Source organism: Pungitius pungitius, chromosome 2, assembly GCF_949316345.1.
Source record: "Pungitius pungitius chromosome 2, fPunPun2.1, whole genome shotgun sequence".
Lineage (NCBI taxonomy): Eukaryota > Metazoa > Chordata > Actinopteri > Perciformes > Gasterosteidae > Pungitius > Pungitius pungitius.
In genome coordinates this window covers 18,483,154-18,506,591 of record NC_084901.1, presented here as the reverse complement: position 1 = coordinate 18,506,591, position 23,438 = coordinate 18,483,154, and the positions used below count along the sequence as shown (strand labels likewise).

At 45.4% G+C, this 23,438-nt stretch overlaps 1 protein-coding gene across 1 annotated transcript in view; it reads left to right on the top strand.

The window, feature by feature from the left end:
* Positions 1–23,438, top strand: part of kdrl (kinase insert domain receptor like) — a 32,911-nt gene continuing 9,473 nt past the window's right edge. Inside the window, exons 1-24 of the mRNA XM_037460822.2 lie at positions 1–525; positions 5,507–5,597; positions 6,793–7,022; positions 8,045–8,172; positions 9,272–9,434; positions 9,532–9,668; positions 9,776–9,947; positions 10,144–10,270; positions 10,377–10,546; positions 11,607–11,763; positions 13,320–13,434; positions 15,002–15,110; positions 16,188–16,472; positions 16,567–16,713; positions 17,309–17,437; positions 18,363–18,469; positions 19,018–19,147; positions 19,598–19,702; positions 21,225–21,338; positions 21,490–21,578; positions 21,666–21,819; positions 22,429–22,526; positions 22,892–23,014; positions 23,283–23,394. Of these exons, the coding sequence (XP_037316719.2) occupies positions 462–525; positions 5,507–5,597; positions 6,793–7,022; positions 8,045–8,172; positions 9,272–9,434; positions 9,532–9,668; positions 9,776–9,947; positions 10,144–10,270; positions 10,377–10,546; positions 11,607–11,763; positions 13,320–13,434; positions 15,002–15,110; positions 16,188–16,472; positions 16,567–16,713; positions 17,309–17,437; positions 18,363–18,469; positions 19,018–19,147; positions 19,598–19,702; positions 21,225–21,338; positions 21,490–21,578; positions 21,666–21,819; positions 22,429–22,526; positions 22,892–23,014; positions 23,283–23,394 (3,256 nt within the window). The 5' untranslated portion in view covers positions 1–461. The remainder of the gene's footprint in view (positions 526–5,506; positions 5,598–6,792; positions 7,023–8,044; positions 8,173–9,271; positions 9,435–9,531; positions 9,669–9,775; positions 9,948–10,143; positions 10,271–10,376; positions 10,547–11,606; positions 11,764–13,319; positions 13,435–15,001; positions 15,111–16,187; positions 16,473–16,566; positions 16,714–17,308; positions 17,438–18,362; positions 18,470–19,017; positions 19,148–19,597; positions 19,703–21,224; positions 21,339–21,489; positions 21,579–21,665; positions 21,820–22,428; positions 22,527–22,891; positions 23,015–23,282; positions 23,395–23,438) is intronic.

Below are 23,438 nucleotides of genomic sequence, written 5' to 3'. Positions count from 1 at the left end.
GCACGGAGGCGACAGCGAGGAGGAAAGTGTCCCACAACGCTCGCTCCACTTGTGTCCTAATTTTTTTCCCCGCAAACCTCTGACTTGACTTCATCTCGCGTTCTGCCCCGTGGTTGTTTGCGCGTGGCGGTGGGTGGATGGGAGGGGGATTTTGAGTGCACCTGCCTCCGCGTACATCCGTCTCCTCGGTGCCGGGTCGGGAGTCGGACTGACCCAGCTGCGCAGGAGCGCTGCGCTGCGCGACGCGCCATGGGACACGGGAGAATCACTGCCGCTTCGTGCACGCACACCTGAGGGCTCTGTGGATTAACAGATAACGTTTGTTTTTTGGGGGTCTGTTTTTTTTTAAGGAGAAAGAAGAAGACTCTTTCATTTACTCGCTTAAAGGAGCGACGGTCACGCGCAATCGAAAGCCTCTGCTAAAAGGACTTCTGTATCACTGTATTTTTTTGGGTGCCAGGATGGTGTCCTCCAGCTGTGTCGGGTTGTTCGTTGTCCTCTTGTGCTGCTCATCACTCACAAATGGTAAGAAGTCATTCATGCTTCTACGGATCAGCTACGCAGAGTTTGACGCGTGAGAGTTTTAACTGTGGATCCGTTTCAGTGGACGTCGGAAAGCAGGTCGTTTAACTGATATTTGACTCAATCATGTGCAGAAAGCAGAGTGGCGTTTTATTCAAATGAATAATTACTACCTTTTTGATGCCACCAAGGGTTGAATTATTTGGCCGTTTTTGTTAATTGGTCCTTGCATTTGTGAATAATTTAAAACATGTTCCGACTATATTTAATTGTTTTATATTTCAGTAGATTATTTGATTTGAATATTTTTGGAAAAGGTTTTGTTAAGCCGGTCACTGCACCTGCAGTTCTCTTTGTAGCCGATAGGGGTAGTCTGGTCCCATTGTAATTGGGTGATGAATTATTAAAATGTTTTGGCCCACGGGTCATTGCAACAGGCGGGTGAACCACATTTTAATATCATTATCAATATTTGGATTTGTTTGATTATGATTTTTTTTTCTCTGACAAAACGTGTATCCAGTAATTGTTATCTGGTTTCAAATATTTTGGGAAGAGAGAGTCTTGTTTCATCAGACAGTACAAACAGCTTCATTGTCTCTGTGTCACTGCACGAAAACAAGATAGACAGATAAAAGGTGGATGTTCTTCCACCTTGTGCCAGGCCTGGTGTGCCACTGAGATACACAGAGAGCCTTCCTTACCAGTCCCAAATAAACAGCCTATCCAAACAAAGGAAATACTCCCCCCCCCCCCACCCCTCCCATCTCACACACACACACTCATACATGCTTTTAGCCTCTGAAGCCTTGTCTGCGTTGTTTTCAAGTAGATTTCCTTCACTGTCCACACACAAAGCGTGGGAAAGACACTAGGAGGAAGCGGACGTGGGGGCAAGAGGCAGCCTGGAATTGTTTCAGCCAGTAAAGGTCACGGAAACGTGACACACTACCTGAGCAAAGCTTTCTTCCCGGTGCTCCTTGCGCTCTTATTGAGCAACGTCAAACTGCCTCCACATGACAATGGCGGGGCGGACAGGAGGGCATTGTTCCTGCAGAGGAGCTGCTGACTGGTAGAGACATTAGTTATTGTTGGTGCATCCACTCACTTGTATTCATGCTGAGGTGTGTTGCACCAGAGCAACGAGTTAATGGATTCACGCTGCGCCCTGTGAGGGTCATAATGTCCACGTCGTTCAGCATTCTTCTCATTCCTTTTAACAGTCTTCCATTTTTTTCCATTTTGACTCCGATAGAGTGACTGTTTCGAAAAGATGCCCTTAACTATTTGGTGTTTTGTTAATAATTCACTTCTTGAAAAGTGAGCACAGGTCAAGTGTGTTGCTCGGTGACCTTTTGACACCAATTTAAAACGGAGCATAACGGCTTCAGACTGAGAGAGGGAACTTCGATGCTTGCATTTCAGATTCATTCCAGGCGGCGTGTGTAATCGTCACTGACTTCCCCACATCACCTGGGGTGGGATGCACGTATTATTGACTCAGTGAGCTGTGTGTTCATATAGATTTCACGCCATATCCAGGTAGTTAGCGACAGGCAAACCATGCGTTGTTTTGTGTACTTGTGCATGGTCTTAGTAAGTGGTGTTTTAGGGCACAGGCCAAATACCTTGAAAAACAAGTAGGAGTAAAGTGATGATTGGAAAAGATAGTGATGGAATTGACCCTGGAAGCCGTCTTGTTATTTTATTATCTTAAATTTCCTTCACCCACCGCGGTCGGATTTCTTTTTTATTAGTGTGCGTTACGTCTTAGTCAAACATCTGTTTTCATCCACGACGAGGACGGTCGTCTTTCTAACAGAGTGATGAGTCAAATTAGTTTTGGAGTATTTCTTCTCTCTCCGGCTTCGACATTTGAGATAGAGTGAAAAATGGGGAGAGATGAGAGGTCAACCAAGTTCAGTGGGCCTCATCGCTCACTGGCGGTACGTCTGGGCCCGCACAAGAAAAACACGTGCACGCACGCACGCACTCACACGCACACACACACACACCTGGATTGGGAGAGAAAGCCATTCCCTTACAAAGGGATTTAAGTTAACAAATTGCTTTGTGTTACTGTTCTTGTGATGAATGCACCATCTGGTCCATGGTAGGCATATCCGTCCCGAGCAGCAATATATGTTCTTTAAATCTGGCATGTGATTTTCATTTCAAGGAGCTTCTGTTTGCCAACTGGTCTTAATCACATGTTATGGAACGGGGATCCTCGGGTTTACCATTTTGCACTCTCATGCATGAAATTCCTGTTTGTTGGCGCTACTCAACTTTATATAACCTGGAAGGCCCCCCAACCTTGGCCAGATGTTCATTTATTTTGCCTTTTTAAGAGCAGCCTGGGGAATCTTTGCCTCCTAATCTCCAATGGCTAATATACCGCTAATAAAAAAGGCACCCTAGCTGTTGCCTTGACCTTGCAGTCAGCAAAGTGGACGGTAGGGAGAATTTTTCGGGACACGCGGACCATGTAGCACAGCCGCAGCACGGCTAGCTACTACTTATTTTGGCAGGTGGTCTCAGGTCAGGTCAAGATTTCATCTTTGTTGTGTCAATTTTTTTGTCTGTAAATCTCAACATAAACAGCTTTCCATCAAACATGAGTGCAACCAGGATCCTAACAGGGGAAATACTAATGCATTGGTTTCCAATTGCTATGATTATAGGCGTGTCTAAAGGCTGAATGTATCGCGTGCTATCCGTCTCAACTTTAGGACAGGAAGTTGGACCCGCCGGCCGACGTAGATTGAAAATGTTTTAACTACCGTTTCGCTCCTCTCGCCACGGCCGCATCGCGGCCAAGATGACTCACCTCGGCTGTAACTCCCTCTACACCCATTCAACCTCCTTTGTTGTCACGGGAACACAAGGAGTCATTTGACACGGTTAAACAAGGGAATCATCATTGTTGCTTTCGCCTTGAACACACCCAAAATGAATTTAAAAAAAAAAGATTCTCAAGATAGTTGCGTTGTTTCCTTACGGCACAGGATGTACGGGAAGATTAAGTGTACCTCTGACAAATTACGCATATGAGGCATGCAAGGTTCCCGTCATATTCAGGGTCTGTACAGTCATCTCGTACAGTGATAGTGCTTTGGCCACGGTAAGCATAAACGTTCTTCATATATGACACAGTTTATCATAAGCGCAGCTTACAGTTGTTGTAAAATGTTCGATTCGAATTTTCTCTCTTTATTTTCTGTGAACACTGTTCCATGTGCCACTTCCCCTCATCAATGCCAAGTTAGGACCAGGACATCCAAACGTGTGCCTGGTCTGATGTCAGTAAACAATATTCAGCTTGATGCCGTGCGACCTGCTCAGGACTCGATCATCGGTTCAAAACAGAAGTCACAGCCCCCCCCCCCCCCCCTCCTCTCTCTCTCTTTCCTTTTGTTTGTTCCATCGCTGTCCCCTTCTCAACGGCTCTAGAACCAGCTTCGGGGCTCTTTGAACCACAAGCACAATTTCTGGCATTTTTCAGGCTCTCTGCTGGAGGAATGCGGCACACAGCTGTTTTGGGGCTGGGGGGGGGTTGAGGGGTATCAGGGGTGTCCAGGCTCTTGCTGAGGTCAGCTCTGGGTAGGCGGCGGGGCAGGTGGGAGTTGTGGCGGTGTGGGTGTTGATAGACAACCGCGGGATGTTTTTTTCCTTCAGGGCCCCCCTGCTGATTCAAAGCCAGCTTTGAATTGTAGATGCCAACACTCTCACATTGGTTTCTTTTGTATCACAGCATGAGAAACCTGTGTTGCAGACAGCACATTTTTGTCTTGCTAACGTATTTAACTTAGAGACAGGCGAGAAAAGGAAAATACCCTTTATGAATCTGATCTATCTGCAGAGATTGGGCGGAGATGGGGAGGTGGAGTGTTAACAGACGCACAAACGTACCAAAGGCTGAGAGAGGTCATATTCAAAAGTGACAGCAGCCACATGAACCATGTCATTGTTTCATTGCGTTGTTTCACAGCCTTAGTGGTCCTAGAACTTAAATGTTCTCGGGGGAAATTTTTTGTGACCTTTCAGGAGAAATTTACCAACGTGTCGTTATTAACTCGCAATTTGTGAATTCTGGGATTGTTTACAACGGTCAGGAAGCTTGATTTGCATCGAACATGCAGCTGAACAGCGTGTGGTATCACAGCGTGAAAGAGCATGAGCCACATCCCTTCCCCTCTGCACAACCTTGGACAATAAAACAATGATGTGCTAATATTTAGTGAGGAAGTCGATATTGAGTGCTACTGCCAACACTGGCACTGTCAGCTCATTCTTAGCACAACAGCTGGTCTGAATAATAGAAAAACACTACTAACTTATGTGTGTATGTTTTTTCATTGTGCGCGTGGATACACACGTGCATTCAATCATGTGTCAGCACGTCAGTGAGCAGTTGTGTGGCTGGTGTGCTATTGTCTTTCTTGATTCTGGCCGCAAATAAAAGCTTCCCCTGAAGACTCGTTGTTCACTTATTACACTTGTTTTCAGACCACGACTACAAGCTCACAAGGGAGCTTGCTGAAAAGAAGGAAATCACACAGTGACACCACCCCCCTTGGCAGCAGTGAGAGTCAGTGTTTTGGATCCCTGCTAAAGGGACTTCTAAGCAGATACAGCTGGCTACAGGCCACCTTTTGAGGTGGCTGGAACAGGTTGATTTAGAGGAAATGCGCAAAAAGAATCTCTACAATGTCTAATATGCTCCCAGTATCGTCCCCTGCCTCAAGCCTATTCATCCTTCTTTCTTTCTGTCTATTCATTCTTCAACTTGCACCCCCAGTGCTCTCACAGCGGCCCACCCGCTCGCATAGGAGCAAACCCACGTGCACAGCGCCAAGCTGATTCATGGGGTATTTTCCTGTCGTTCAGCCTGAGAGAGGAACAAAATGAGTGGGATGCTGTGAATGAGCCGGTTTGCAGGTCTGTGTCACTAACGGTGCGTCTCTGCTTGTGTCTTCCACAGGACATTTGGAGACGGAGCACTCGCCCAAGATTCTGCCGTCTGACAATCCCCTCATTCGACCTCAGGGCGATTTGTTGAGCCTCGTGTGCAGGTATGCAACCAAAACAACTCTTAAAAGCAATTGTCAGCTCAATGCATCGTTACACCTTAAACTATGCAGCGGTATGTGAGGTATTAGAATTGGAAACCGCCAAACTGGAATGCTCATCCAGTTCAGGCTCCAGCTGGGCCTCCAGCAGCAACCCGGCCCGCCTCAGAGCGACCGGGGTCCGGCTTCTATGCCGCCTTTCGTCTGAGCAAAGCTTCGCCTCGCTGCTCCTCCGGTTCCCTAAAGAGAGGCCCGATGCTCGGGAACAATGTCCCCTTTGTACACAGGGACCACCGGAATCAGCCCACAAAGCGAATGTTCCTTCTAGTGGTTTATCTTGCTCTTTCTTGGTCAGTAATCAGGGGTCAGTGAGGAAGTTTGGACTCTGGACCCATCGCGTGAAGGAAAGGCCTCGGGGGAAAGTAAACGCCACATTCCCGGGCCTTCGGGACCCTGGCCGGCTTCAAAAATGTTGCTGCGACAGTCCTTGAGGGGAACAAATGGTGGACAACATTTATCGGCCTGTTGAGATTTCCTTTTGAGGTGGTGCAGTCACATTTACTGAGAATTTAGAGAGCCTTGCATCATTTAGTAGGCCCGCAAGGAATGTTCAAGAACTCGTATCTATCTTATGTAATGCTTCCCTATAAGGCCATGTGCTAAGATGCTGTACCGTCTGGTTTTCTGTCACTGGACGAGAGCTGGAGGTTACACGACCCAAAATTCTGCGGGCAACGGCCGTGGTATGCGAGACATGTTTGATGTTCCTCTGGGATCTCTTTAATGAGGCTTTTCAAAATGGATGCTGTGTGGAAAGAATGCGTTAGCTGAGCACATCATTCAGGAGATGCATGTTCCCATGTGAAAGTTTAAAGTCCCTGGATGACTCGAGATGAACCAAAAATAAACTTGAAATGAGTCACTTCCAAGGAGAGAAAGTTCAAATAGCGTGTGGGTCGCCAGCTGTGACACTTCTGAAAAAGAAGCTTGTGACTCGACGCTTCTTTTCCAGGGAACAGATCAGCTGTAATGCTATGTGTCCAATTAGAAAGAAAAAAGAACATATTTGATAGTACATATTGTTTTAAATGTTCTACCACTAGCCTCAGTCATCAAACAGTAAGGGGTATTTTCTTTCTATAAGTATGTATATATGATTTCTATGTATCTAACATCGTCCCTGATTGTCTTCTGTCAGAGGTCACGGCCCGCTGCACTGGACCCTCGGTGATCTCCATCGATCCCATCATCGATCGATCCCATCGAAGGGCGTGAAGGTGGCGCAGTGCGATTCCAGACGTCACTCTCCCTTCCACTGCAGCATACTCACGGTCACGAGCTTAAGTGCCAATGACACCGGACGCTACAGCTGTAAATACTCCAAGAATGGTGTAGAACACATTACCTCCATCTACGTCTTTGTCCCAGGTGAGACTGTCTTGTTTTCTCAGGGTGATGGAGGTTGATGGAGGAGTTGAACTGAGCCCATAAACAGTGGCACGTAATGGACTCAATAAGATTGCTGATACACAATCTGACATTTCCTGCATGATTCGGAATTTTTTTTTAGAAAAAGTTTTTAAAAAGAAAGAAAGAAGGGAGAAAATGCAACAAAAAAACTTTACTGTGTTTCTAAAAAGAGAGAGAGAGAGAGACAGAGAAAGGAGGTGTTTTTTTTGGCTACAACTGTCTCCTCCTGAGCTGGAAAGGGTGAGCGTGATAGCACGGAAAGCCCAATCATTTCCTCTTCCAGCTACTGTTTTCAGAAGCCTCTTCTAACGCGTCACACGGCCCCAGATTCAGTTATATGCTTTTTGACCTGCAATATGACCTCTATGAAAGACATTAGACCAAGATGAAATCATGAAATATTGGACTAAGGGATGTGAAATAGTTGTAGACAATGGCTAAGCTGAATGCTGGACGCACTTTGTTCCCTCTGTGTGAATGTGGTTCCCAGGCCGCCTGCTGTGCTTGTGTTTAGTCTAACGCTCCCTTTTCAATGCCCTTCAGCTGTTTATTACATAATTGTCCATGCTTTTCAAATAATGGTTCCTTTATCACACCACTACTGCTTGATCTCGCCCATATTGCAGACTATTTGTGTAGTTGTGAACTTCCCACATCGGCCTTGTGATGCCTGGCCGCCCAGTGTGAACAAACCACTAGCCCGATTACTCTATCTGTGCTCTGCTGCCTTATCCGGTTGGAATTAACTGATCCGGGATCTGATTCCTGTGCTGGATGCCCTTACGTTGCCCTGATGCAATTGCAAAGCTAAACTCAGCTCTAGCATAACAGTTTATTCCAGAACAGCGGCTTTGGATTTGCTTCAAAGTATGGTTTTCCCAAAAGACAAAATATAAGTGGCCACATATGCTTTGAAATGTGATTTCTGACTGCCCTTCTCACTTGTTTTACGTTTTCTTTTTAATTCTTTTGTCCTTCAGATCCCAAGCAACCGTTTGTGGGGCCCTTTCTTAGCTCATATGAAGTGCTTTTCATCTACAGAGATGCGACCACCATGGTGGTTCCTTGCCGGACGTCCTCTCCTGATACTGTTGTTACACTCATAGCGGTAAGGTCTCTCAAAGACAATCACATCACACCTTCTGCTCATGATTGTATGATCATTACTATACATGTATATGATCGCATGATATAGTAATACTGATATAGTATACGCATGTGCTCCAAAGACCTGGTGGCACATGAAATAGAAGAAAATCCCACAGTGCACCATCTACAAAAGCCAGATTGCCATTAATACCACATCAGGGCATCGGTGTCGTATCATTGTCATCTTTGTCCCTCTGTGCTTAAGGCATCTTGCTGGTTCTCACACCGTTGGCATGTTAAATCACAGAAACAGTCCCGGGACAGTGGCTTGTCTGAGTGAAGCTCGGTTGGAGGGAGGCCGATGGGAGTCCCTCTGTCTGCTTCCTGTAAGAGCAGGAAGGTGTTCCAAGAGGGTTTTATTCTCAGAATAGACCCTCAGTCTAAATTTAGCTCACCCTCCAAACATCAGGAAATCCAGTAAGAACAGAGGCCATGGGACAACAGGCCGTGTCCCATCGCAGGAAACAACAAGGAACTAATATTTGATATCAGAATGCAGCCAAAGAGCTCATGTGGTTTGCTCAAAGCTTTGAACCTGGCTATCATCCCCAAAGACAGCTTGAAAACCATCTCGACAAAGTTACCATGCCAACCGCCAAGGTGTGCACTCCTCGTCATTGATATAATATGATCATGTGACATACTGGCTGCCGTGGGCCGACACATCTGACTTTGGTTGATGTGACCTTCCTGCTGTTGGTAATTCTATGCCACTCCTCCTTTCTGCTCCCTTTCCTTCCTTCCTTCCTTCCTTCCCTTCCCTTGCCTCCTCTCCAACTCCTGGCCTGAGATCAGAGAACAAACGGCAGCAGGCACGTACATCCTCTTCCGAGTCAACACTTTTTTGTGCTTCGTTGCATAAATGATTACAGAAGTTACACTCCACAAAACAATGAAATGCAATTGCATCTTCACTTGAACAGATGTCTGTCCCCAGCTGAGTCCAGCAGAGCATGAGCTACACGTTAAATGAAGTCGAGTGCGTTACGCTTCCGTCTTCCATCGAAAAATATCTACGGCACTGACGAACCTTCTCTTCTCTACTCCCTCGATTGCAGACCAAACTTTCTACAAATGTGGTCATTGAGGGAATGCCCTGGGATCCAAAGGTTGGATTTACGATCCCCATCGACCCCAACAACACCTTTTACAACCTGCTCACCTGTAAAACCACGGTCAACGGCCGTGAGTTCACGTCGATGTACATGCCTCAGAGAATAAGTGAGTGTGGGGTCTTCCTAGAAATCTAGATTTGTGTTGATTTCTCTCTTTTCATTGTCATCATTGTCCTCAATTCTATTTGTCACTATATTTACAGCTCGCGTTCTGAACAATGTGAAGATCACCCCGGATCGTGTCAGGGTGCTTGTTGGAGACACCCTTATTCTCAACTGTACTGGCGAGACCAGCTACAATGGAAGAATCGTCTTCGAGTGGGATTTTCCAAAAAAGAGAGTAAGTTCGGGGTTGCCTTTGACACGGGACGGCTGTATGTTAAAAACGCACCCTCGCAGGTCACAGCGGATAAGTTCATGGTTCGTTCTTTTTTTTCCTGTTTTCAGGAAAATAGACACTTATACAAAACTACGGAAGTCCGCCCCAGTCAGGTTTTTGTTATGAGCAAGGCTTTGATTTTGCCGAATGTTTCCGTGGAGGATAAGGGGGTGTACCGCTGCAGAGGTGAGCTCGAACCCACGAACTACAAGGATGTCTCGGCAAAAGTCCTTGTTTACGGTGAGTGTGCATTGGATGAAATGGATGAAAAAATCAGGTGACAACCTCCACGATCTGCAACGTTTATTGCAAAACACAACAATATTATCACACATTCTACGTCTTAATAGTTCTCGCTGTGACAATTTTACTATAATGTGACGGTAATTTAGCCCTTTGTTTTGTTCTAACGTTTGTCATTAATCTTTTTTTCCAGAGCGTCCGTTCCTCAATGTCTCCTATAAGCATTATCGGCTTGGTGAAGTTACCGTTAAAGAAGGCAGAAAGAAGCTTGTTTTTGACCCCAAGGTCAACGCTCTGCCAATACCAAACATTGTTGCATGGTGAGTAATCTTGTCTCCAAAAAAACCCCCAGCTTATTTTGTATTGAGTGAACCAGCTTCATGAGTTATTTACTTCTTCTTTATCCATGATTTCAAAACCTTTTAGGTATAAGGACGGGGTCCGTATCAACATCACTTCCACCTGCTACAATATGTCTAACTACAGCTTGATCATCACCGACGTGCAACAGAAGCACGCTGGGGTCTTCACCATAAGCCTGGGCAACCAAGCCAAGGGCTTGTACAGGAATCTGAGCTACACGCTGGTCGTCCAGGGTAAGCTGTTGTCATGGACCTGATAATGACTGCTGATCCTGAGGAAATGAAGCAGTGCCCCCGCTTTCAGCGCAGTCCGCTGGACGGCAGGTAGCGACTCGAGTATGACAGGAATTTCTGGGGCTTGTTGATTCCAAGTCTGGATCGACGTAGCGAGGGCAGCTGCTGTTGATTATTGGGGCTCTTTTGGGGGGCTTGGCTCTGTGTGCTCTATTCTGGACTCGGATTCCAGCCGCTCCAGACCCCCCTCTGGTCCCCACCATTTATTTGGATCCTCGCCATGTGTGTATACAGTGCGGCTCAAATAAACAACATGTTCCATATCATATGTACACAGCATGAGGAAAACAAGGACTGAGCATGTTAACTGAATCCTACTGATAACTGTTAACACCAAAGGGTGCACATGTTAAGTGGGAACGCGGACAAAGTTTGCTTACTATAGAGAACAAAGAAGTGTGCGTGCCCTACTTCAAGCCCGTCATGGTGGGGCGAAGCTATTTTCACTGCCTTCTTTAAACATAGCAATCCCAATAGTGAGACAAAAAGAGACCAATCAGCCCCCTGTGTTTTGTGTAAACCTTATTTATGACCCTAAACTGTCCCGCTTCACAAAACCTTGATTTGTTGGAGTGACAAAAAAAACAAAAAAACACTCACAGACAGAACTTAACACGGCAAAGGGAGATTCCTGGTATCAATTATTAAGTATTTCATTGGTTGCTTAGCTATCTGTGTCACTGTGTGAACCGGCACAGGGGTCCCGGACCCGCTGTCGATGGGTCGATACCCTGATGGGCACGGGCCACTGCCGGGTCACTCTCTGACCTACAGCCCCCCGGGCTATCCGGTCATCCTGCCATTCTTCTCTCTCTGCATGCCGTCCAGAGGAACGCCGCTTGTGCACCCTTTTCACGGCTGTCCATCATGACTGCCGAACCCTCGTTATAAAGACATTATGAGAGGATTGCGGCGAGTTTATTTAACCTGTTGTTGCTCTCCTTGTGTTTTTGTGTCCATGTACCTTACGTGTGTATGTATGCGCTTCTCTCTCTCACAGTGAAACCAACTATTTCGGAGGCGGAGCTTGCCACTGTGGATGTGCAGCCGTACACGTTGCGCAGACAGCATCAGCTGACCTGCACTGCTTATGGAATACCTTTGCCAAACATCACTTGGTTCTGGCAACCGTGTGACTCGGACCCAACGCTTACAAAGTGAGTCCCCGTCTTGACTATATTCACAAAGATGTGAATGTTTGATCTACTTTATAAACATCCTCCAATCTTGAAGAATTCAAAAACGCATCACTGGAAAAGTTTTCCTTGATGAACACCCAACATAATCTGATTTAAAACTTTAATCTGAGCAAACAGTATACCTGTAAAACATGATTTATAGTTTGATTCAGATATATAATACACAGCATTTGCACAAATTGCACAGATGTGTTGTGAGACAACTGAAATACCACCGCATACTGAAATAGTATTTACAAGTGCACTCGACTGAAATGACACAGAATACGACACATTAATCAAAGAAACGCAGCCGTCTCGTTTGTGGTCAGTGGCTGTGTGGGCTGACGGGGAAACACGAGGGGAAATGTATTGATCTTAGATTCCAAGAGCTGTTACAGGCCTGGTAGTGAACCCAGAAACAATATGAACATTCCCCAATATCCTCCCCATCAGTGGCAGCAGGAGACATCCGAGTGGTTAGATGGGGAAAACAATGGGTCATTAGTCATGTGTTATCAGTCCTCAACAACTTTACCAAAAACAACACTATAGACCACTGTGCAAAAAAGAGACGCAATCATGTTTAATACCTCGCCTGGACTTTATTGTTTTTATATTTTAACTGGTCTGAAAAGACCCTCTTGCACTTGCCAAATTTATGATAAATTACAGCCGAGCGTCGGGTCAAAACAACTGTTTCTGCCGGTCCTAAAGATAATCAGGGCTGGCACTGCGAACAGTGGCAGGCAGCTAATGAGACAAAGGAGCGGCTGCAGCCCGGTGGGAGACCAATTGTGCAAAATGTTTGTTTTATGCAGCCCTGACCCTGTAAAGTACCTGTCACTGTAAATCCAGCCTGTGGCCCTTCAAGATCATATCTCATCTAAATCTTTTTTTGAGGGGACGCAAACAGTGGGGAGGGATTAGAGGGGAGGGGAAGCTCGCTGTATTGGATGAGGAATGAGGCTGATAGTGCAGGGAAGAAATATGGTGGCGTCTTTATCGCCAGGTTGAGAAGTTATCAGTGGCTCCTTGTTGACCGCCAAGGTTTTAGGATCAGCCTTATCTCCTCTGACCAGAAGGTGTGTGTGTGGGGTGGGGGGGGGGGGTTTCCTGTAAGAGGTGACGCATAGCGCAGCCCTTCCTGTCGCTGTGGCTGTTTCCTCCTCTGCCTCTCCTCTCATCAGACTGATTGTTCCCCACCCCGGGCGGTGTGCAGGGTTTGGGGGTGGCGGACAAATCAAGGCTTTCTCTTGGTTTTATAACCCAGACGAGGTGGTCTAGACCTCGACTCAACCTCGATCAGACTCAGTGTAAAGGATTTTCAGAATCAGGGTTATTTAAGTAGGGCAGCACATTGTATATTTATTATAACAGCGTGATGTAGGCAGGGTATCTTTCAGCATCACATCAAGGTTCCCACAAATCTTTTTTCTTCTGTTTGTCATTGTTCTAGATCCAACACTGCATTTGTCTCTACACATACAAACTGCATTACTAGATTGTCTCATAGCATTTTTTCTCTCCTGCAGTTGCTTTCCTGACACCAAGCCACTTTCCGTCAACATTGATGAAAGGAGAAATGACTCCCACAACTGGATTAAGACTATAAACGTCAAGTCCGAGCTGGTTAAAGCAAAAAACAAGGTTAGTGTTTTTAACTCTATTTGCAGTGTTTAAAACAAGAGATGCACACCATAACATGTGGTTGACAAATATCAGTAATCAACAGTAAGAATGTATGTGAATTAGATTAAACTCTGGGCTCTTAGCCTTGTAAACAGTGACAAAGATAAATGGCTTAAACCATGCATGTGCCAAGAGCTTTTTTGAGCTTTTTTGGGGGGCAATCAGGAAACGTTTATTACCATAATATCTCAGACATACAAGGAATTTGATTTGGCGGTTGGTGCATGACAGCAGACAGTACAGACAAGGTAGTGCAGGAATAACTTGTCTTACACCTACATTATTTGTTTCTGCAAAATCAACTCAGCTTTTGTTAGAGAACACCAAACACATGTTTTTGTGCAAACCCAAACACAATACGGAAACTGTAGACAAATGTCCTGTGGGAGCCGATACTAAAACTGTTCACCCTGAATGTAATCAAGAGCAGGCCTGCTTTGCTCCTGCAGTCTGTGTATAGGATTACATTAAAGAAACCCATTATAGCAGCATGGGACAAGTAAGGCACATATTTGTGGCTATTAAGCGGTTCTTATAATAATTGTAAATTTGGTGATTTTCGTAGGGCGTCAGTTCTGATACATCGCTGACATAACTAGAGCTTATTTACTTGTGATCAAAAGCTGGTGCTTTTAGAAGGGTTAAAGCTAAGGGTCAAGGATAACAAGCAAAAGTTTAAAAGAACAGCGATCTGTTGGACGTGAATTCCTCTCTGTCACCCAGTCATAAATCGCTTTGGCCCGTGAATAGGAACGTACCAAAGGCTGTGCCTTTCAGTGCCTCCCAGGAAGGCCCAGTTGAGCCTGGCCCGGGTCATAATATAAGGAAAACACCGAGGTCACAGTGCGTCTGGTCAGGTCACCTCTTAAGGACTCTGCACGATTTTTTTAATGACTTTGTTTGAGTTTGGGTCACATAACCGGGAAGTAAAGCCACTCCATCAGTATTTTGACGGAATAGCATGAGTTGAACAATATATTTATCACTTTCAAACACATATTGTGTTGCCTGAGTGTTTGTATCCTGAGTTTTAGTACAGGGGCGCTGATATTGCCTCAGCTACAGTTGTGTGTCTTGACAGTCAACACATTCACTCCCTTTGAAGTCCCCCTGAACCCTAAACGGAGCCCCATGACGCGCAAGTTTCAATTATTATTTTGTCTATTCAAGCCCTTAAGAGCTTGCACTAGTGCAATGATAAAATCGAGTGTGGCGTTAGAAGGGCTTTCCGGGAAATGGCCTTTGAGCCGTGGCTCCAGATCTATCGTGCAGGTCTGAAGGGGACGCGGCAGGTTTTGAAATCCAGATGTATCCTTTCATTATGGCTACGGCGAGTATAAAACAAACCAGGCTCTGGACCTCTTTCCCGCCCGTTAACAGCGACTCGCTACTCTAATGGTGAGTGAGCCCCAGGCAAAAAAAAAGCGTGTTCTAAATGGTGACATTGAGCATTTGTTGTTTCTCACATGTTTTTTTTTTCCTGTTTGGAACAATCCGTAATAATTGCCCCATTTATCCCAATTAGACTGTGAGCACCCTGGTGATAGGAGAGGCTATGATGTCAGGCATGTACTCCTGTGTGGCCCAGAATGAAGTCGGCAACAGCACAATGACGATCCCCTTCTACGTTGATGGTAAGTGGGTCAGCTGAAATATTTAAATTGGACACTGACTTGCATTTCAATAATGGCAAAGTGAAGAATACTGGGCACGGGATTCATTCAGATGATCCAGGCGTACACGCTGTAACGCAGTGCAAGAACAGCGGAGGAATGTGCTGATTGCGTTGTGCGATGAAGAAGCCAGAGGGGGGCATTAATTGGAACCATCTCCCAGTGTAGCTGAGCGGCTCCAGGGTGGAAGAGAGGCAAACATGTCCTGAACCATATGGAGTGCTATAATGGCACACTTTTAAAAATAACTGTAAATAGCTGCATTCCTGATCCAGTGCCAGCAGGTCATTCCTCTTTCTGCTTTGAGAGTTTACTTTTTTAATGAGTATTTCTTACAACATGAACATCCAGTAAGACATTCATGTATTTATAGCTGGGCTGACGTGTTGCGTAAAGAAGCACAGTTCCTTCTGCAACAGAGTTAATTTCAGTTCCTTAAAAGCTGAGTGAGCCGCATCTCCTGAGGGGTGACGAATTGCTCTTGGAGAGAGATTTGTGCGGGTCAACCTGTGCCTGATGAGATGCCAAGTGCCTAAAACGTGTTTCCCAGAGTGAGAGAATTCCCAAGAGGAATCACGCTGTCTTCCAGAGGTGAGGGAGACAGAAAGAGATGGATACCACTGCTTAAAAAAAAAAAAGAGGACACAAATCTGTTAACAGCTGTCTTCTCTTACGGAACACAGAATGCTTTCCAGCAATCTGAATAAACAAGCTGAGGTTTCCCCCGGGGCCCAGACTCCGCTTCTCTCCAAGCCATATGAGCGCGGCAGCGCCGTCATCCACGCAGTGCACCGGCAACATGCTTCCAATTAACAGTGATGAAACGGGAAATAACTGCAGATTCGACATTCCTGGCATCGCGACAAGCAGCTTTGCGTCCAAAAGTATTGTCCCACGCAGGGTCTCGGCCCGGCAGGATACGTGTCTCTGTGTAACACCGATGACGTGGACTCATGTTGAGAAGCTCTTCATTTGTAATTAGTAACCGTTGCTCTCATTGACCATTGAATGTATCTGAATATCCACTGTGGCACTTAGATCTCGCGGAGGGAATCACCATCACACCTCGGGCAGCCATCGAGGGGGACGACGTCACTCTGACCTGCCGGGCAGCTCGCTACCTGTACACCGACCTGCGGTGGCTGGATTCGAGGAATCAAACGGTCGCTGCCAACGTGTCGGGTCTCCAGATCGGCGGCTACTCCATTTCTCTCTCTCTGCGTCTGCATAACGTGTCCCAAGTCAGCACTACGGGCTACAAGTGCCAAGCGTACAAGCTCAACAGGAGGGTTGAACTCAAGACCGCTGCGCTTTTTGTGAATGGTGAGTTTTGGAGAAGGGTGTGAGAAACACTTGATATGTGGCTGTCTGAACAAGAATAGCTTTAATAAAAGCAAATGTTTTGTTTATTGTGCAGTGAGGAGAAGCCCCTGGCTGAGTCAGAATCTGACCGATCAAGCTGTGAACAGCAGCGGCACCCTGATGCTGGCCTGCTTTGCTCTGGGAGTTCCTCGTCCTTACATCATGTGGTACAAAAATGGTGTTGAGGTGGAGGAAGGACCAGGTAACCTGACAATGCCATATTATATTATATTATATTATGTATACACATACATATGATCAGCAGGCGAACGTTTTTTATGCTTTGAAAGCCGATGAACATGTGTCAAAGGCCTGGCTGGCCGTTATGGAGGGAACATTTTTTTCATTCTAGCTTTCTCGAGGCTCAAGTAAACAGCATTCCTGACTCAGTGAGGATTATGCAATTTCTGAAGCTGAGTTTGGATTCCCAAAACCCAAATTTTCCTATTGATATTTACTGAAGACATTTGTGCAGTTAAGCTGAAGTTAAGCAATTGTTTGTATAGTTACGGCTAAGTGAGCAAAGCAATGGATGCTTGTTCAGTTGTATTCAGGTGGTCCGATTCACATTTACATGCACACTGGGAGCAAATTAGTTTGCTCAAATCCTTTTATGTAATTGCATTGAGCTCCCACAAAAATTATTATATTTGGCTCGCGTCGTCGCATAACATCCTGAGTAGAAATTAAATTATTCTGCATAAACCCAACCTCAGCTGTGGTGAGAGCCGGTGTAGCATTCACCCCGTTTTCACGCCACCTGTTGCAAACTTTGACCGAGCGATCATGTGTTGCAGGTATCATCCTGAAAGAGGACGGGGTCCTGACCATCGAGAGGGTGAAGAAAGACGACGAAGGTCTCTACGAGTGCGTAGCCAGCAACGACGAGGGCAACGCGACGACCAGCTCTGTCGTTACTGTGTTCGGTAGGTCACACCTCGAGATATTACACGCTCACCGCAATCAGCCGGGGGCTGCACGCCGCATCCAATACACCGATGAGCCGTCTTTGACAGCGGAGTCGTTCTCATTTCCTGCACACAGACGGTCACAGCTTACCACAGGCCCCCTCGTTTTCAAATGGCTCCGGTCTGACTTCATTAGGAAAACGTTCCCCTGACAGATAATCTGTGGCTGCCAGGAATGCCGAGTGAATTCCTTTCACTCGGCAGGTTTTATGATCGCAGCTCTGACTGAGGGTCTTTACCTTGAGGGCATGACCTCTGTGAAGTGTTAAGCGGCTACAACAGCCGAAGGGACTGGAAACGCACAGCAGGTAATTGGAGTAGCGTGTCTTTTACCACTTGCGTGCGTGTGTGTTACGTGCAAATGAACTGATCCGAAGGTCAGGATTGCAGTTTGGGTGCGATTTTATGCTTGTCGTCTTTTCTAAACAGATTCTAATAGGTAATCTATTTGGAACTTCAACATTAAGGGTTATCAATTCCAATCTAGACCACAAATATATTTCAGCAACAGCCTGTACGCCTGAAGATTAAATAATATCGGAGCAGCCAGAGCAACTTGTTGTGCAGATTGGAGGAATGCATTGATGTGTCGTCACGGACGGTTCAAAAAGAAACATTGTTTGGAAAGAAATATTATCGGAAAAAGTGTGGTATTTATTTCCAAAATAAACATAAAATAAACACAGAAATGTGTTTCCACTTTCTTTTGCTAAATAACCTCAAAGAAAATTAACAAAAAAAGACATTTGGAACAGAATAGTTCCTTTTGATTCCAATTCTCCACTAATTCTTTTCAATATTAGAGGATAATTTATGAGATGATGAAAGGTACAGGTTCTTTTCAAAGGGGCCTTGTAGTTGACGGTAGATCTTTTCATTGCAGGGGATGAAGGAAAGCCGAGCGTTGAGGTCATCATTTTGGTTTGTACGGGAGTTGCCGCCACGTTCCTCTGGCTCATGCTCATCCTCTTCATCCGCAAGCTGAGGAAGGTAAGACGTGATGCTACTTCTTTATTTCAATAATCATTTGATCCGAGCATTCGCGCAGATGTGGAAAGTTCAAGTGTCATGTGATCTTTTTTTGCGGTTCCTGTATTGCGGTTCATAGATTGACTCGGCTGACCAGTGCTTCGTGTGTAGTAGCCGAAGGACACATTTAGCCAGCATTTGGACAGATGTGGAAAGTTTAAGTGTCATGTGGTCTTTTTTTGCGGTTCCTGTTTCCCGTGTTCAGACTAAGGATTTCATAGATGCGGCTGACCATTGCTTCTTGTGTAACACACTTAAATGGAAGGACAAACCTTTTCTGATTTCCACATTTCCTTCAACAAGTGAGAAATGCTCAGATCATGTTTGTATGTTCAGGAGAACAGCGTTTACTCATGTAAATAAAACAACAAGGAAAACATTCATGCACCTTTAACCTGGCAAATTTCACGTGAAGTTTGAACAAGAGTTCAAAACTCTGCCTTTTATTGTGGTCACAAAATGTTAGATTATTATTAGATCATTCATATGTTGTCATCTAACACCCTCAGCAACCGGGACATTACAAGATGGGCCCGTCGATCATCATTGACCCTGACGAGTGTCCCCTCGAGGAGCAGAATGACCTTCTTCAGTACGACAGCAGTAAATGGGAGTTTCCCCGCGACCGACTGCGGCTCGGTGAGAATCCAACGTGCAGGAAAATGTTACAGATACGATTCTCACTTCGGGACTTTACACACAGTTCCTTACTGGACAGGCCCAGAAGCTCATGGGCCTGCTGCTGTGTTACTATGGTGATGAATGGGATGATATTTTCATATTTAGATTTCTCTAGCGTGAGCATATATTTAATTGGCATTGTCCGGACAAGAGGTCCAACCACGAGAGGTTAACAGTTCATCTTAAAAGTGCTTCGCGTTGAGAGCGTACGCGTCCCCCGTCAAGGTGCGTGGCCTAGCTGTCACCCCTCTCTGCAGCTGTAAGGATCATTACTTATCAGTGACCCCAGCTGTCATCCAGTCTTAAGTGAGCAATAAATTCTCTAGAAAAAACACCGGGGGTTGTTTTGATTAAACGCCCGCAGCCCGAGGGACAGGAAACTCATCCAATACCTTCTTCCTTTGCCAGGCAAAACCCTCGGCCATGGAGCGTTTGGGAAAGTGGTGGAGGCCTCTGCCTTCGGGATCGACAAGCTCTCCACCTGCAAGACGGTCGCTGTCAAAATGTTGAAAGGTAAGATGTCAGAAAAGTCTCTCAGAAATAGTTTGTGTTGACAGAACCACCCGTTCATGTTGTTCTTGAGCCGCCCTCTTGCTCATCCCGGTGCTGCCACCACTCATGGCAGCTATGCCTTCTCCGTAGTCTCGGTATCTACTACTTGTGTTTGCAGCAGATGAATAAGGAATGTAGTTTTCTGCACAAGATTTATTTCTCATCACAGACCCGAGAGCTACAGCGTCACATGTGCCTGCAGTTAACGTCTGTATGTGCGTGACGGTTCAGAAAAAGCATGCGGTGTCTGTTCCTCGCAAAGTGCAGTTGGAGGTAAAGGCTGAGACCTGTAACCCTGTTCTTGATAACGATAGCAAGTGTGTGCTGATCTGACAGCTCAGATCAGAATATGTGGGTGAAGAAGAGTTCAAATGGAGATGAAAGTAACGTGCGAGTCATAAAATCCCCTTTGCCCCTCATTCAAAGGTTTCCAACATTTGGAAACTATTCGCTGTATTTTCCCATTCCAACGGCCTTCCAAGTTCTCACATCAGCTGTTGGATCAAGAAATGAAAACAGGAAACCGACAAGCTGAAAAGTTTTCCTTGGTATATTCATACTAGAGAAGCCAACTAGAGGACCATGTAACCGGAAATCTGGGTACGATGTACAATGAAAAATAGGGCTTATTGGTCACTAATATATCATTAATCATACATTTACAGACCGGCTGTTTTGGTCGTAGCTCAATCTGGTTTAAGTCTCCCTTTAGCCTCAAGCTCATAAATATCAGAGGGATCGAAGCTGCATAAAAAAAAACATTAATCTTCATTTTCATCATTCACAGTTAAGTCATTGTTCAACCTGAACACAGTCGGCTATTTCATGTCTGTCTGTTTAAAACCTCTTCATATCGCTGGGCCTAAAGCAATGGTAATTATTTTTCCATCATGTTTAATCAATTCTCAAAATTAAATTACAAGATTTAGTTTTTGTTACCATATGCAAACTATTTATTCTTGAAAATTGCGAGGCGGGAAAGATATCATCATCCGTACGTTCACATTTCGTATGTACACATTTAGTTTGAAATGTATCGTATATTATTGTGCACACGCATCTGACGGTTGTGTTTCCAGCTCCAAAAACACAAAACCCAACAGGAAACATGTTCACTACGGAGGAAATACTGATTTCACGTTGTGCGCTTGAGGGTTTAAATAACGTTTGATCCCTTCTGTGTATTAAAATATCTTTAAACAAAGGAACAGGCTTGCGTAGATCGTAGATTTGCTTATTTTTCAAAGAAGTTATCTTTACTTATGATCTAAACCGAATAATCTTGCACGGTCCGTCTCATTTTGTTTAATGTTTTCCATCTTAACTTTGTATAAGCGAAAATCTGTTTTGAGTTTGGATTCCAAGCGGTCAAATCGCTGAACGTAACATTGTTGCCGTTGTCCTGAAACTAAATGAAAGGACAATGAAGCACACTGAAAAGAGAATTAAATGTGAAAATGTACATTTGTCTACGTTATCACAGGAGGCGCCACGTCCAACGAGAGGAAAGCTCTGATGTCAGAGTTGAAGATTCTGATCCACATTGGCCATCACCTGAACGTGGTCAACCTGCTGGGAGCCTGCACGAAGCCCGGAGGTTAGATTTACTACGGAGGACGTCCCACAGAGTCATCCCACCGTTGCAATATTTGGGGGATATAGAAGAAGAAATTACCATTTTGACTTGAAAGTAAAACGTTGTGGTCCAGATGTCGGAATAATCACGAGGGATTTGCCATTTTTAACAGGGCCGCTGATGATGATAGTGGAGTTCTGCAAATACGGCAACTTGTCCAACTACCTTCGAGGCAAGAGAGACGACTTCCTCGTCTACAAGGTGAGTCAACGGCAACTTTTCCCACTGTGGCGACCTGTTGACCTCCCTCCTCATTTAACGTGACGTGTCTGCGTGTGTGCCGCTCAGAGCCAGGACGACAAGGTGGTGTCGTCGGGGTCTCGCTGCGAGCTCATCGAGCTGATGAAGCGCCGCCTGGAGAGCGTGGCCAGCAACGGGAGCTCGGCCAGCTCGGGCTTCGTCGAAGATAAGAGCTACTGCGACTCGGAGGAAGAGGAAGAAGGTAAAGGCCGAGCACTTCTTGCTCCCGCCCCTCCCCCCTCTCCTCTCACCTCTGCTCCACCCACCCAGCTTCCCGCGGATTGTTTTCCAGCCCGAGTCTGATAGGACATTTCCTCCTCCTGTTCGCGCAGTACAATCAATGCAGCGGGAGCCGCGGTCACCCCGCTGAGTCTGGGGAGGCGTCTGTTTACTTCCTGTCCTGACCCCGAGTGTCGCTCTGCTGCGGGGGCTCCAGCTCGGGACGCGGCACGCCGGCCCAGTGTTGTTCCCGACGTGTTATTTCTGGTTTGATTGGCTGTTTACTCAGGTGGGCCGGTGGAAGGACTCCTTGTGAGTTCCTCTCAGCAACCGCGCGCTCCACCTGACCTTTGAAAAATAGGAGGATTGTATAATTTGTTTTCAGTTTCTCGTCTGTTGAGGATGTTTTGAAGACGGCGGAGGAGATGCGTACGTGACGGGATGGATTGTTAAAACTGTTTCCATTAGTTTGTTCCGATTTAACCTCATATATGATTTGTGTAATTTGGTTTATTGTCCTAAATGTAAATATATAAAAAATGTGAAAAATCTGTTTAACTGGAAAAACGTTTTGTGTTCTTGTGTTTCACAGAATCTGAGGATTTGTATAAGAGAGTCCTGACGTTGGAAGATCTGATTTGCTACAGTTTCCAAGTTGCAAAAGGCATGGAGTTCTTGGCTTCACGCAAGGTATTTTCCTCACATAAATCACTCCAACACACCCCTGAAGACATTTTTACATGCAGAAGGTGACTGCATTGTAAATGAATAAATGTGCAGAAAAAAAAAAACTTAAATTGAAGTGTGAACCGTTTTGCCTCTACAACTACCACAGTGTTTTTCAAGGATATCACACATTCATTCATTGTTCAAGTCGTTCATAATTTTGCAGAGGCCGGATGTGACTGATTGAATGAATTGACTATGAAGCCATTGTTGTAGATAACGACTGTTTTTTACACACACACACATCATCTCCTATTGTAATACCACTGATGAGTTTAGCACACGTTGCTCTGCCTAAAGCAATGTCTGAATTTTGTTTATTTCATCAGTGCATCCATCGGGATTTGGCTGCACGAAACATCCTGCTGTCTGAGAATAATGTCGTGAAGATTTGTGATTTCGGACTTGCCAGAGACATCTATAAAGATCCGGATTATGTGCGCAAAGGAGATGTAAGTTTATTAAAGTCCTGTCAACTCTTACATAAAAAATACTTTGACTAAAAAGTGAAAGCACTGAATAAATATAGCGGGTTTTGAAATCTCACAAAAAGTATTGTTCAGACGTGTGTTTGTTTGAATATTAGATTCTGAAACAAAAAAGGCGGTACCTGTTACCCACTTCAAATCAACCGGCTCTCCCTGCAGATGTCACATTAGTGGGATTTCAACTCCCCTGAGACAAGACAGTAAATCATTTCTTATCTTAATATCTGCACAGGCCAGACTGCCGCTCAAGTGGATGGCACCTGAGGCCATTTTCGACAAGATCTACACGACTCAGAGTGACGTCTGGTCCTTCGGTGTTCTCATATGGGAGATCTTCTCTCTGGGTAAGTGTCACGGCTGCATATTGAGCACTTCGTTTAGAGTTCAG